Source organism: Mustelus asterias, chromosome 8 (genome assembly GCF_964213995.1).
Source record: "Mustelus asterias chromosome 8, sMusAst1.hap1.1, whole genome shotgun sequence".
NCBI classification, from domain to species: Eukaryota; Metazoa; Chordata; class Chondrichthyes; order Carcharhiniformes; family Triakidae; genus Mustelus; species Mustelus asterias.
The window spans coordinates 83306105-83322627 of record NC_135808.1 but is presented as its reverse complement, the minus strand read 5'-3'; the positions used below and the strand labels follow the sequence as shown (position 1 = coordinate 83322627).

Here is a 16523-nt window from a genome sequence, read left to right as displayed (position 1 = left end):
CCACCATGAATCTTGTCTTCTCATATCCTATCATTTTCACTAGAGAATTGTTTTTAAATCTTTCCACTCCACAGTTTAGCTGCCTGGACGTATCAAAATTCATTGGGTTTTCATCCATGTTTCCAATGTGATAAAATGGGTACTCCTGTTTTGGCCTATGTAGAATAGCTGAAAACAGGTAATTTTGACATCAAGGTATTCTCTGAGCAATTTTGGTCTTTTGCCACTAAACCAGAATGTTTTGCTCTATAAAGCAGCTGCACCAACTAGTTGTTGTTCTGAAATCCTTGCTGGACTCAAAGGTTTGATTTGACCCAATTAAGTGTGTATGTACACGTTGTATTTCTGCTGATGATGTAACCATTCTGATAGTTTTCGAGTGCCCATTCTGATACATGCTTCTCAAGATCAGGCCAATGGCTGGTTCCTGCTCTATAGTACATTTGGACTTGGGTATTTTCTTCAGGGCAAATCAATATCTCTTCCATTCTCATACCAATTTGTCACTAAAACCAAATTCCCTCGCTGCAGCAGTTATTTGATGAGTTAATGAATGTTCTAAATTTTAGCCTGAAAGCAGCATTATATATTTTGTTTGTTAGAGGACCCAATTCTGTTCGCCATGACATGTATGGTTTTCCCTCCGTAGGCATATCTCAAAGTCCTGCACATCTTCTTCACAGCACAGCCCATATTGCCGACTTGATCCTCTCTGACAACTCAGTATGAGGTAAGTAAAACATACATTTCTGGGGTGAAAAATTGAGGTCGACTACTGACGTAAGTACACCATTTCACAGCTGAAAGAGGAATCAAATTATATGCTGAGTATATGCAAAAACATGATTTTTGGTGTCAGAAAATGGGGTCGCTTTATATGCCACACCTACAGTAGTTACATCCTCAAAATACTCAAATAAATTTATCACAGGATTTCCCTTTCATAAAATCATGTTGATTCGTTCTCATCGTACTATACTTTTCTAAATGCATTGTTAGGACTTTAATGGATTTCAGCATTCTCACAATGACTATGTAAGGCTAACTGTAGGTCCCTATTTTCTCTCTCCTTTCTTGAATAATAGTGTTACATTTGGACTTATACTGATGAGTTTCATGGGCACTGTATTTTATCCAATATCAATCAAACAAATTTGTTATGCTTGTTCCTGGACTCCTTGGCATGTTTTACAGAGGGCACCACCATCAACTCTGGGTGGGATTTTCCCGCCATTCCTGCCAGTGGGATTGTTTGGTCCTGCCAATGGCAGGGGCGGGGTGGGGGGATGTATCTCGTTTTCCGATTCTACCCTTACTGGATGTCCAAATAAGCACAGAGTTTCCAGTGATGAGGACTGGAATACATCAGGGGTAGACACCCTCGCCCCTCTTAACAGGGGGCAACGCCAGCACCCTAACAGATACCAACTAATTTAGGAATCTTGGACTCTGCTGATCTGACTGGGTTATTAATATATTGACAATATCAATTATCCATTGAGTTATCAGGAAGCTTCAATTCTACGTAATAGCACTGATTCATTTTTTGCAATTGAAGGGGTTTATAAATATTCAAACTGAATATCTTCACTGATCACAGGAACACAAATGTTAATCAGCTGTTGGCCTTGACTCATTTATAGACAGTTCTCTACAATGAACATAAAAACAGTGTACTTTTTAAATGACGGAGCAGCCTTGACCCTGGAAATATTAAAGGTATTTATTACCTGCCCAGTTAAGCATGCTTAGTTAGCATACTTTTCATATGTTAAGTGAAGTGCAATAAAAGCTTATCATGTGGATAAGCTCAAGGCCACAGGAAAGGGTAATTTATTGTGTGGCTCTAGAGGCTTTTAACACAGAAGACGACAATATTCTTATTGGACCATTCAATGATGCCTTAATGGTTTAGAAAATGTTGCCACTAATTTCAGTGAAAACACAAAATAAGCATGTACCCACTGCCTCAGATAACTCAGCTGCGTAATTAAGTAGCTGGGCCAAACAAAGAAATGTCCTAGATTCAATTCCTAGTCTGTGCTAAATTGGTTGAACTCAACTGGAATGACATGTTATAAATTGTTTCAGAATTAGTAAACTGAGGAGTTTCCCCTTCTCCCTTTCACAATTCTATCAAATAATCTCTGTTGGAAATATGGATGCATCGACACAGAGGACAGAATTATTGTGACTCAACTTGCATTCGAACTACAGGCACAATTAAACAACAGCCATTTGGCCAAGGTGCTGAAGTCAGCTTCTGCTATGGAACTGCAGCCCAGCAAGGAATCAATATCCTAGGAATAGATTATGATTTTCACCTCAATGGGGTGCAGACAGCATGTGTCCCAACTGGGAGGTTGGAGGTCAGCTGGAATATGAGCTTTGGGCCTTGTTTAGATTATTTAGATAAACTGTCAGTATCTGCTAGTCACAATAAGCAGCTCACCCATTTAACATTGTTGTATCTCAGGGCACTTGTCTTGCCACAGGCAGCCCTAAAGAAAATACCACTGCCTGAAAACTGACAATGACTGGTTTTAAACTAGTAAGAAACCCAGATCAATCTTTGACGTGAAAATTGAATAAAAACCATAAAGTGTTTACTGACAATAAGTAAATTCAGCTGCCCTCCAACACCTGGATACCAATCTGGTTGGCAGAGCATGTAGTTATTCAGGTGAGCAATTGTAGATTATTCCACAATCCCTTGGTCAGGATACAGTAGCTTCAGTGAAATTACACAATATTATGTTGTACAGTGATTAGACTAAAGGCCTTTCAACTGACTGAGTTCAAATTGTGCAGAAATTGGAGGTCAAGATGGTATGCTTAGATTTATTGGCCTTACAACACCTGACTCTCACTAATGTGTATACTTTTAAACAGCAATACTCTAGTAGTTTATTTGCCTTTCACCCTATGCATTCCCCGCCATTTGATAAGGCTGGTGCATTCCCGCTTCAGTGCCAACCATTCGCCAGTATCTTACTCAAATGGGAATTATTTATGAGAGCTACAACACTGTGTCACAAGCTAGGTAGCCGTGGATGGATGGTGCCATAACCAACGTGAATACTGTTTTCAATAGATGTATACACATACACTACTCAGCAGAAGCTACTGGAGAATAATCAACCGCAGGAAGTTGGTTAACTTTTCTATCCATCCTTGGCCAGAGATACCAAGGCTTATTGCAGTGTCCCAATGCTGCTCCATCTCAGACCAAATCCAAGCAGCACAGAAAAGATTTTAAATGAACATGCCCTAGGAAATCCTCACCATTGGAGATCTAACTTAATCCCTTTTGGAAAATGGAAGAATTTGAAATTAAGATGAGAAAAAGATTTATAAAACATCATAGAATGACAGATCCTAAAGTAAGAGGTTCCATCACCATTACCTTTACAATCTCTTTGTACTCAGGGTTGACCTTCTCCCCTCCAAGTCTCACTGGTATTAAGATAACAACAGCTCTCCTGTCTGATGACTTTGGTATTCCAGATCCAACAGCTTGCAAATGTTTTTCTATTACATCAGCAATATAAACTGAAAAAGATAGTAACACTTTAATAATTGTTTTGTTCTTCCAAAACTCCAAATGTACTTTCCTACATGTTCTTCCTTTCCCCTGCATCTAGTGTGTTGAATCCAAAATTTATGGTATCATCTCCTATTCCAATTTAGAATCTCCCAGAACATTGAAATTGTATCATCACTTTTAATCTGAAGTACTTCAGACTTTAGAAACCCAAGCTTAGTGTCTACACCCATTCCATAGTTTCTTTCACCCTTTTCAACCTTACAATGATGTCCTTACAATGGTTCTCGGCCTTTTATCTCAGTTTCTCATAAGTAAAAATAACTTATTTTACTTAGTCACTGATTTTGGACACAGTTTTGGTCGTCACAACTAAAATGATATCAGATTTTTATGATGTAAAAATTATTCTATTATCTTTTTGAAAATAATGTAAATATAAATAGTATATAGAATCATAGAATCCCTACAGTGCAGAAGGAGGCCATTCGACCCATCAATTCGGCACCAACTCTCCAACAGATCATCTTACCCAGGACCATCTCCCCACCCTATCCCTGCAACTCCATTGCATTTACCCCACTAATCCCCCTAACCTACACATCTTTGGACATCATCATTACATCATAAAAATCTGATATCATTTTAGCATGGCCGATCTACCTAACCTTCACATCTTTGGACAGTGGGAGGAAACTGGAGCACCCGAAGGGAACCCACACAGACATGGGGAGAACGTGCAAACTCCACTCAGTCACCCAAGGTTGGAATTAAACCTGGATCCCTGGTGCTGTGAGGTCATGATGTGGAGATGCCGGCGTTGGACTGGGGTGAACACAGTAAGAAGTTTAACAACACCAGGTTAAAGTCCAACAGGTTTATTTGGTAGCAAAAGCCACACAAGCTTTCGGAGCTCTAAGCCCCTTCTTCAGCCAAGTTCCGCACACACGAGGACGGCCTCAACCGGGATATTGGGCCCATGTCACACTATTGTGAGGTAGCAGTGTTAACCACTATGCCACCAATTCTATACAATTAAGTTTAAAAGAAAGTGTCGGATGGTCTGCTCCAATGCATTTCAGCCTTTCTTCAGAATTTGAGAGATATTTTAACTTTTACCACACCAATCATCTTGTAGCTTCTGAGGGTGTTTGTCAAGTTTTGTGTCAACCAGGACCAAGTAAAAACTAAGAGCTTTTTCATGCAGGATAGCTAACTGGGGTAGACTCTATCTCTTCTGGATAAGTTTGTGCATTAACAACATCAGTAATACTTCAGATAATTTATAACATAAAGTAAGATGCTACCACCACTATTCAAATATATTACAGGATTTGCATTGTATAATTACAAAATATTAAGTAGTAACGTATTTTCGTCCAACTTGCAATAATTCTAGAAGACCAAGTAGTAGACACACTTCAATGAATAAAAATACATTAAAAAAATATGAAAAGGCCAATTAGAATTAAACAGCCAGTTAAAATAGAGAGAAAAGATCATAAATAGAAATTTGGAATAGAAATAGAGTGCATTAACTTTTCAAGCACTGATTTTACCCTAACAAGGAGGCTTAGGTTGGATGCCCAATTCACACCCCACCTGACTTCATACTTCACTGGAATCAATATATTCAAGTTGGGTGTAAATTGGGGATCTGAGCCAAACATATTTATTATCATCAGGTGGATTAGATCAAAACCAAGGCTGTTGTTTTTCTCATGTCTTTTGCATGCCCATTTGAGTTAACATTTTTACCAAACAGCCCTTTGCGCCATGTTCCTGAGGTGTGAATACTGTATATGAATTTATTCATTTACAGGTAATTAAAATGCATCACCACATCTTAGCCCAGACATTTTATGCTCCCCTCTTTGTTTCAATCAATCATAAAGAAACTCTCCAGTTGCAAGATTCCAACTAATTGTTATCTTGTCTTTTTCTTTCTATTTCAAAATGTTGATTGACCTGCTATAAAGTTGAAGCATTTTTGGTTTGTATACTAAATGAAAATGGGTGTTGTAGTTTACTAAAATAATGACATTGTTTATATTAGAGTAAATGTACAGCCACGACCACCTTGATCTTCATTTTGAAGTGAAAACATTAAAAAAGGATTAAAATTACCCTCATGTAGAACACAGAAGCATTGGCTTAACACATCAGACATGAGTTATGTTCAATAATGTTAAGCACTGCCTGGCATCATCAATTTCAGATGACTGGCAGAACTGGGCAAGATGCCCAGTCAGTTTTTCTCATTACCATACCGTGTCACTCACCCGTACAGTCCTGAGCAACGTAAACTGTTATTCCTTGCAGCTCGGGCTCCACTGCATCTTCCACTGCTCTCCTAAGCAATGGATTTAAATAGGTTTAGACAGTCACCTTGGAATCAGTGCTAATTGAATTGGACTGATTTTATTTTATAAAACTCAAAACAGCTGAATTTTTACTGTAAGGAAAAGATTTGAGGTCAGAGTACAATGCATCAATATTGTGCAGCAATTCAACATCACTTTAAGCAACTTTTTTTAAAACTTAAAGTACATTATTTTGCACACAAAGCATTAGTGCCGGAAAATGAAAGGCCCATTTCAGGAACCCTATTTCAACATCAAGTACTTTAGAATTATAGTTTCATTAGATGCATAGTTAAAAAGTTTTGCTCTGCCCAAAAATGTGCCTCAACCAACATATCAAACAAGCACCCCTCCCCACCTCGCTGGATCACTATATTTTTATTTTCTGAGTTAGCTTACCAGTATTAATACTAAATTGGGATCCGTAATAAGATCACTCCAAAATAATTTCTCACAGAATCCTTATAGTCCATCAGATTGAGATTGGTTTCAAACCTAAACAGTGGCTCAAGGTATGACAATTTATGACACCACTCAGTCTCCCCACTGGATAATTATCAAGCAGTTCCCATGGAAAAACTTTTTCAACTCTTAACACCATGATGGACATTGGAATAGAAGTAAAGTGTAGTAAATTTATTTTCTGTGCTGTCTAGTTGTCGATGTTCAAAACGAAAATCAACAAATGCCATTACTTCTCTTAAAAATCATCAATCTTGTCCAATAGAGACGCATTTTCCTCCAATTCTGTAAGTGGGGCCAGAACCTTAGGAAATCCAGACCTATTCAAAGCACCTATCGCGCTCAAGCTGTGCAGGGCAATAAGTTTACATTTTGTAAAATTGTAATGTGTTTAGATCATACTTGAAGGGTGCATTTAGATCACATTAAAGGAGTTTTTTTGGGAATTAGGGAGGGAGGTACTGTGTGAGCTGTCCCAATGCTCAGCAATTTACCAACTCTCAGTTCTGCTTTGAACTTAGAACTGGTGGGCCAGTTTGCTTTTTTCCCCAATCTTTACGATACCAATGAAAGTGTTCAAGAAATAGGAACAGAATGCCCCAGCTCAGAGGCACAAGGAGAAAGGGAAAAGATAAAGAAAGATAAATAAAAGAGACCAACCTCATTCAGGGACAGGATGGAAGCAAAATTTGGAACAAATCTTTTTGAGGTTGGGTGGGTGGGGAGGCAATAAGACTGAAAAGGACTGTTGTCAGATGGGGAAAAAGGTAACAGTGTCTGTTGGAGAGAGAATACACAATGTGCAAGGGGAAGGAAAAGATCCCAACATGGGGAGCCTGAAATGCAAAAGAATTTCATTATCAAGCAAGTCTATTGGTCACTCATCTTGTCAATTAATCACAATTACGATGGGCCATTTTCATAGCAAAGGCTGTAAGGCTCTGACAACAGCTTGCTTGTGATGCTGGAGACCTGCACACCAGAACTAGCCATCCCCTCACCTCAACCAAGCTGTTACAGTACAACAATCTAGAAAGTTGCCCAGACATGCCTTGCCTGCTAAAAACCCATGATAATTCTAACCTATCCAATTATAAGACTCCTCCTAATCAATGTAATAGAAGGAGCCAGTGTCATTAAGCAAAACCTCATCACCAATACTGGCCGATGCTCACTTCGGATTCGGGCTGAACCTCATTTCAGAACTCAAAGGTTTGATCCAGACATAGATGTAACAGCTGAATGCCAGAGAAGTGGAATAGCTGCCATCAAGATCAAAGTTGTATTCAACCAAAGCCTAGTGAAAATGAAGTCTCCAGCATTTTGTATCATACCTGACACAAAAGCAAATTATTTGTAGTTGTCAGAGGACACTCATCACAGGCCTGGAACATCACTGCAGGAATTCATCAAAGCAATTGCTTCATCAATGACTTACCCACCATGGTAATGCCAGAAGTGTGGTTTTTCACTGACAATTCCAGTGCTCAGCTCCATTCACAACTCCTTTGATAATAAAACAGCCCATGCAGCTGACAGCTGGACTGGGACAACATCCAGACTGCAGCTGATAAGTGGCACATTTGTGTTACATGATGACCGTCTCAAACAAGAGGAAGTCCAAACATTTCTCCTGAGCATCAATGGCATCATCATCTCGAAGCACCTCCATCATTAACATCATAGGGGTGACCAGAAGCTTAACTGACTCAGTCATATCAATAATGTGCTTACAAGAATGGGGCAGAGGATTGGTAATGTGCAATGAGTGAACCCTCAAAGCCTCTGCGGCATCTACAAGTCTCAACCCAGGAGCATGATAGAACACTCACCACTCTCCTGGATGGGTGAAATTGCAACACTCAAGCAACTCAATGCTACCCTGTCAGAGCAATCCACTTGATCAGCACTCCCGAAGATGGACTCAATATCCATTCCCTCCATCACTGTTGCACTGTGGCTGCAGCATGTACTATTTAAAGGATTGACTGATGCAACTCACCAAGGGCACTGCGACAGTAGATTCCTCCCTTTGACCTCTACCAAAAAGCACAAAGCCGCAATGTTATGGAAATATGATTACCTTCAAGCTCCACTCCCAGTTGCTCATTATCCTGTTCTGAACATATATAAGTGCTGTTCCTTCATGGTCACTAAGGCAATATTCTGTAAATCCACACTATAGTAGCAAGGACCACAGTAGTTCAAGGAGAAGGTCTACCATCACCTTCTCAAGGCTACAAGCTCAAGCAATATGGGCAGCCTTGCCAGCATCACCCATATGCCATAACAAATTGAAACAAAACATCTACAATTATTACTGCAAGGTTCTCAGTTGCTACATTACAGAGAAGTTCAAAGAAATAAAAAAGCAACACTAAATTAAACTGGGCATAGTACCACAGCATGGAAATAAACATACATTTGAGCTCTGCTCCACATTCAGCCACTTTCGGAGGCTAAGGCTCTTTTGGCTGCAGTGATATGACTTGGAGGACAAAGCAAGAGAGACCATTTATTCAAAATACTGAATATAAAGGAAAAGTTGGTCAAATTTTGATCCCTCTTTAGTCTCCAACGTTCCTTATCTCTCCCTCTGTTTTATTGATACAATAGTTAATTGAAACATTTTTTTTCATTTATTCAAAGCTGCAAATGTATCATTATAGGCTCCCTCCTTCCTGCTTAAAATCTCACTATAGAATAATCAAGGAACATTAAAAACTGTGACTTGAATGCCTGGCAACCAAAATCTCTAGAATCCCTCTCGTTGTTCTTCTAGTTGGTTTTTCTTGCCTTGTCTACATTTTTAAGCCTTGGTAGTGTCCTGCGCTAAGTTTATCAAAATAAAATTTGTCATGTCTACTCACCTTAAAATGTGGGCAACAACAGCTGGCCCATACCAATCCCCAGCTCGCTTGCCGGAGTTTTCTCCCAGCTCTATCAGTTTGTGCATTCCAAATATAGCTGCTGGGTTATCTGCTAACCAGGATATTATCTTCCGATGCAACTTCTCATCCTCGCTTGCTGTATTGGCAGGATCTAACTTTGGAGTTTGTTTCTGACTACTTGATGAGCCCAGCTGTTCACCCATATTCTGTAGTGGTCTTTCTAAAGGTGGCAGGAAGGCAAAACCTGCATCACTCTCAGACATTGTTGATGGCTTGGTTTTGAATAGCTCAGAGTCTAAGGTAACCAATTGGAGTGCATCCGGCCAGAACCAATCTGCAAGGGAATATGACCCATCAATTAAACTTTGAAATAAAACAAGTATTCACAGATATTCTCCTAATGGCACAGAAGACAAACACTTCACTGATGTAGCAGTGGATCAGAACACAGGTGCCCCCTGATCATCATGTCCTGAGTTAGTCAATTTTATCCAACACTGCATTATGGGGCATCTCAATTTGTTTCAGTGTTCCTAGTATAATAGGGGAAATTCTGCCTGGGTTCCCCAGTCCTCACATCTGCACAATGATTCTTTTTAAGTACAAGAGTGGGATGAGCACTGGGAGAGGTACTGGATCAGATCATCCGCCTGACCTCTCAGCCAAGGAATATATGGGGGCAGTGCAGAAATATAGAAGATATTAAAGGTTTTGTGTACTCATAGTGGCTTGCACTGCAATCAAATGGGTTATGGCTATTTATTGCAGATCAACATAAATGGTAGACTACTTCTCTGCCATTTAATTTACCCATCCATTCCTTCTTTGCCTGTCCTGAAATTCTCCTAGGACATGGTTCCACAAATATTTCATGCCTCCTGATACATCACCCATTCTTCACAACAGAAACTCACCCTGTTTTTACTTGCTGTACTAAGCACATGTATTTCAAATATGGGATACCACGTAGTGATTTTCATTTAGTTAAATGTTAGAATGCCATCGTCACTCCTATACAGGGCAGCTAACACAGCACAGAACCGTGATCAAGCCAGGGTTCATTCTGACATGTAGGGTTTGTTGAATTCAGCCACTGAGCTAGCATTGTAAAATCTACAATAGGTTTCCATCAGTACAAAACTCACCTCGCCCAAGAAAATGGAGCAGAAGACTTTGGGCCAACAACATTTGACCAGATCTCAGTGTGCAGCCCCAGCCACAGTCTGTAGTGAGTGTGCACCCTTTTAACTGTGGGAACTCACGGCGGTACGTTAGCCAGATTCTAGTGATGAAGTCCTTACGGAATTGATTCACATTAGACAAAACTGCTTCAGTGCTTGCAGCTGTATCTGTGCAGCCTGATGCACTCTCACCCGTTCCTGAAAAATTCAAACAGCAAAACATTTAAAAAAAGTCCCTGAAGCGCTTAGTTATAATAAACTGACAGACACAGACAAGGTGTTTTATTCTGTGTGTAGAGGGATGCAAGCAAGAGTTGAATGGTGGAGAATGAGGATGGATGAACATTTGAGACTTGCTTGATTATCTTTGGGGATCAGGGACTATTTATGCAGAAACTTCCTTCAATAGACTAAATAGATTGGATACAGGCTATGACAGGGTGTAGTGTACCTGGTATGTGAAAGGAATGAGACTGATGTGCCAAATTGCATTTTCTTATATTTGAACTACTATTGACTGAAAAGTACTTGGTTGGCAAAATAAAAAAAAGAGTCTCAATGTAGATGTAGCGTATTGTGTATAACAAAACCAACATTATCTGGGAACACCATGGCAAACTATTTCCTTGTCTTTCGATCAAATTTCCTCTCTGGTTTCTCTCTCATATCACCTATGCTGAAGGATTTGATTCAATCGGAGATATAGGTTCACAAATGGCCACCTCTTTGTAGTACAATATCCAAGTTGCTCCAACGATTCCATTAACATGCAGCATCCTGCAGAAGCTACATTTTTCAGCAAGAGACCACAAATTCAGATTTATCCACAAGTCTAGCAGCACCAATGCAATTCGATGATAAACCTGATTCACTGGATGCTGTTGCACATTTGAAGATTAGTGCCCTCCTATTGTCAGGCGGGAGGGGTAGTCATCCCTGGATATGTCTATTGTTGCAGTCCCACATTGCAATTAACAGACTGGCTTTATGAAATAGATGACTGCTGTCCATCACTAGCACCAATGAAACAACTCGCAAGCAAACAGTTTTTCTCTCCCTTACTTAGGCAGAAATTTAACTTTAAAAAAATTTGTTTTTTTAAAAAGGCAAATATTGAAAGCACACTTTAAGACAAAAAGTATCCTCTAGACTTTCCTTCCCCTGTAGTTGACTGAACTACTATAACATACTAACAACAGAAAGAATGCACTTGCATCTATTCAGTACCATATGAGAGAACAAGTCATCATAGTGCTTCAAGGCCAAAGAATTACTTTTGAAGAGTAGTCAATGCTGTACTTTAGGGAAACGTGGTAACTAATTTGTGCTCAGCAAAGTGCCACAAACAGCAATTTGATAAATGACCAGTTCATTTGTTCCTGGCAGATGGGACTTCAGCAGAACATATCTTCTCAAAGATGATTTTCAACAAGCGGCACTCAATATCTCCATGGGATGAGGAGAAGGGAGAGATTAATTCTGCATTAATATAGAACATAGAACATTACAGCGCAGTACAGGCCCTTCGGCCCTCGATGTTGCGCCGACCAGTGGTACCAATCTAAAGCCCCTCTAATCTACACTATTCCAATATCATCCATATGTTTATCCAAAAAGCACTTGAACGCTCTCAATGTTGACGAGTCCACCACTATAGAGCATAGGGGCCCTCATTATCAAATAAAAAATAGTTAACGGCGCAAGGCATTATTTGGAAGCAGAAATCATTTGGGTGCAAATAGAAAAAACACAGAGTGGGATTTTACAGTCTTGCTCATCCTGAAACTGTAAAATCCTGCCAGAGGTCAATGGACCTTCCCATGGTCCACCCCTCGCCCACTCCGATTCCCGTGGCGGGCAGGGTGGTAAAATTCCAGCCATAATGTCAAATTCTATGTGGAGACATTAATCTGACTCATTGTACACAACTCCAAAATGTCCTTATCTTAATTGGAGGTATCCCGAGGAACTGCATTTAATGCAAGCTTCTCTTCGTTATTAAGTCAAAAATTAATTCCTTAATATTTGAATTATTATTGATAAGCAATATATTACAAAACATAATTAGAGCAAATTTAAAAATTGTACTCAACACTAATTCAGTGATAATGAACTGTGAATCTCCTGATCTTGTGACACCCTGCTCACAATTCCTGGCTGCTATTGAAAGTGAGTGACAAAGATATAGGGAGAGAATACCCAAGATGAGAAAAAAAACATATCAGTAGATTTAGTCACATGGGGACAGTGCTTGCAACTTTTTTTCAATAGAGACGAGCACAACACACTATGTTAATGATATATTGACTGTTTAACTGTATGCAGGTGGTGGGCATTAATGCATTCACTTCTACCCCTATAAATAGAAACAATGCTTATAAAAGTGTGCAAGATTGGTTCCAGTTATATCCTTCATCAACTGGCTTTCTGTTTATAATATGCTGCAAATAGCCAGGGACAATTTGAGACACAGACACCAAGCAACATTGCAGACTCAACGCTGCCGAACAGGAGGTGGTGTGGGTGTTCTAATTCATTAAAAAATTGAGATTATCATTAAAATGAAACTAGGAGTGCAATTACTAGCTTGTAAAAGGTCACTCACAGTGTTCAGATTGGGCCTCTTTACATGATAGGTTTTAGTGAAGCCTTGGAAATGTTCAGAAAAAGGGCACTTGATTTCTAGTTCAAGGGCATTTATCAAGACAGGCTTGGAGAACTAGGGCTTTCTACGCTGAAAAGGCATGATTGTTGTTTTTAAAATAAATATTGGATTAGGTTCTGTTCAAACGGATAAGTCAATTGAACTAGATAAACAGGGCATTACTAAGACGCAACTGAAAATAAAATCAGATTAACTACTAGGAAATATATCTTTTCAGAGAGTACCACCTCTTGAATTGGATATTCTTGTGGAATCTGATTCCATCACCCTTTCAAGCATTGTGTTCCAGATTTTAACAACCCTCTATTTGTTTTGACAATTATTTTTAATCAATGACCTCTAGCCAATCCACTTACCAAAGTAAAATGTTCCAAAGTGAATGGATTCTCCACACTTGCTCTTTTAAAATTCCTCAATTTTGAATAATTTAAAAAGGTAGCCTCTCTACTTAAAGCAGAATAATCCTACTTTCTCCAATCTCTCCACATAACGGAAGACCTTTATCCCTGGTATCATCCCAAAGCCTTTCCCAAGCCTTGACATCCTTCCTAAAGTGTGTTGCCCAAAAAATATATGCAATATGTCAACAAAGAAACATCTAGCAAGAGATTTGTAAAGATTTAGCATCACTTCCTTGTTTTTGAATTCAATGTTCCTACTTACAAAGCCTGGTATTGCACTTTATAAAGCTGACACTCTATCAATTTGCTCTGTGGCCTTATGCATCCCCCAATAAACTATAACTATTTAGATTAATACTGGCTCTCCATGTTGTTTCTCTCGATGTGCATTCATACTGCCTCTCCATGCTATTCTCTCCTGCATGTGAGTGCACACAATATAGCTGAGGTATTTACCAACAACTTCAGCCAGTGCCCAAAGTGGGACTTGAAACGTCAGCTCTTTTCTCTCCTTACAGACAAAGAACAAAGAACAGTACAGCACAGGAAACAGGCCCTTCGGCCCTCCAAGCCTGTGCCGCTCCTTGGTTCAACTAGACCAATCGTTTGTATCCCTCCATTCCCAGGCTGCTCATGTGACTATCCAGGTAAGTCTTAAACGATGTCAGCGTGCCTGCCTCCACCACCCTACTTGGCAGCGCATTCCAGGCCCCCACCACCCTCTGTGTAAAAAACATCCCTCTGATATCTGAGTTATACTTCGCCCCTCTCACCTTGAGCCCGTGACCCCTCGTGATCGTCACCTCCGACCTGGGAAAAAGCTTCCCACCGTTCACCCTATCTATCCCCTTCATAATCTTGTACACCTCTATTAGATCTCCCCTCATTCTCCGTCTTTCCAGGGAGAACAACCCCAGTTTACCCAATCTCTCCTCATAGTTAAGACCCTCCATACCAGGCAACATCCTGGTAAACCTTCTCTGCACTCTCTCCAACGCCTCTACGTCCTTCTGGTAGTGCGGCGACCAGAACTGGACGCAGTACTCCAAATGTGGCCTAACCAGCGTTCTATACAGCTGCATCATCAGACTCCAGCTTTTATACTCTATACCCCGTCCTATAAAGGCAAGCATACCATATGCCTTCTTCACCACCTTCTCCACCTGTGTTGCCACCTTCAAGGATTTGTGGACTTGCACACCTAGGTCCCTCTGTGTTTCTATACTCCTGATGACTCTGCCATTTCTTGTATAACTCCTCCCTACATTATTTCTTCCAAAATGCATCACTTCGCATTTATCCGGATTAAACTCCATCTGCCACCTCTCTGCCCAATTTTCCAGCCTATCTATATCCTGCTGTATTGCCCGACAATGCTCTTCGCTATCCGCAAGTCCAGCCATCTTCGTGTCATCCGCAAACTTGCTGATTACACCAGTTACACCTTCTTCCAAATCATTTATATATATCACAAATAGCAGAGGCCCCAGTACAGAGCCCTGCGGAACACCACTGGTCACAGACCTCCAGCCGAAAAAAGACCCTTTGACCACTACCCTCTGTCTCCTATGGCCAAGCCAGTTCTCCACCCATCTAGCCACTTCTCCTTGTATCCCATGAGCCTTAACCTTCTTAACCAACCTGCCATGTGGGACTTTGTCAAGTGCCTTACTGAAATCCATATAGACGACATCCACGGCCCTTCCTTCATCAACCGTTTTTGTCACTTCCTCAAAAAACTCCACCAAATTTGTAAGGCACGACCTCCCTCTTACAAAACCATGCTGTCTGTCACTAATGAGATTGTTCCGTTCTAAATGAACATACATCCTGTCTCTAAGAATCCTCTCCAACAACTTCCCTACCACGGACGTCAAGCTCACCGGCCTATAATTTCCTGGGTTATCCCTGCTACCCTTCTTAAACAACGGGACCACATTCGCTATCCTCCAATCCTCAGGGACCTCACCCGTGTCCAAAGAAGCGACAAAGATTTCCATCAGAGGCCCAGCAATTTCATCTCTCGTCTCCCTGAGCAGTCGAGGATAGATGCCATCAGGCCCTGGGGCTTTGTCAGTTTTAATGTTCCCTAAAAAACCTAACACTTCCTCTCTTGTAATGGAGATTTTCTCTAACGGGTCAACACCTCCCTCCGAGACACTCCCGGTTAACACGCCCCTCTCCTTCGTGAATACCGATGCAAAGTATTCATTTAGGATCTCCACTATTCCCTTGGGTTCTAAGCATAATTCCCCTCCTTTGTCCCTGAGAGGTCCGATTTTCTCCCTGATAACTCTTTTGTTCCTAACGTATGAATAGAATGCCTTCGGATTCTCCTTAATCCTGCCTGCCAAGAACATTTCGTGACCTCTTTTTGCCCTTCTAACTCCCCCTTTGAGTTCTTTCCTACTCTCTCTGTATTCCTCCAGAGCTCCATCTGTTTTCAGTTGCCTGGACTTAACGTACACCTCCCTTTTCATTTTAATCAGATCCTCAATTTCCCTGGTTATCCACGGCTCTCGAATCCTACCTTTCCTATCTTTCCTTTTTACAGGCACATGCCTATCCTGCAGCCTTATCAATAGTTCCTTAAAAGACTCCCACATGCCAGGCGCGGACTTACCCTCGAACATCCTCTCCCAATCAACATCCACCAATTCCTGCCTAATCCGGCTATAGTTAGCCTTCCCCCAATTTAGCACCCTGCCCGTAGGGTCTGACGCTGTCAGACCTGCTGAGATTTTCCAGCATTCTCTCTTTTGGTGCCAAGTGGTAGACCCATCTATGCTTCTTCCTGAGTTCCCCATTATTGTAGATGTCTGTCTTCAGCCAATCCAATTCAACTCATCCCTCATGATATCAATAAACAACTAAGCACTTTAGATAGAGCAAAAGCTGCAGACCCTAAAAACATTCCAGCTATATTGAAGATTTATTCTCCAAAACTAGTCGCACCTTCCCAGTACAGCTACAAAGTGGAATTTACATGACAATGTGAAAGATTTACCAGATATAT

At 40.6% G+C, this 16523-nt stretch overlaps 1 protein-coding gene across 1 annotated transcript in view; it reads right to left on the bottom strand.

Moving 5' to 3' along the window:
• The window catches only part of atg4c (autophagy related 4C, cysteine peptidase), a 59652-nt gene that overhangs the window by 18256 nt on the left and 24873 nt on the right, over nucleotides 1-16523 (bottom strand). The window contains exons 4-7 of the mRNA XM_078218398.1: nucleotides 10406-10639; nucleotides 9240-9594; nucleotides 5827-5897; nucleotides 3407-3552 (exon numbers count right to left, since the gene is read on the bottom strand). Coding sequence (XP_078074524.1) covers nucleotides 3407-3552; nucleotides 5827-5897; nucleotides 9240-9594; nucleotides 10406-10639 — 806 coding nt within the window. The remainder of the gene's footprint in view (nucleotides 1-3406; nucleotides 3553-5826; nucleotides 5898-9239; nucleotides 9595-10405; nucleotides 10640-16523) is intronic.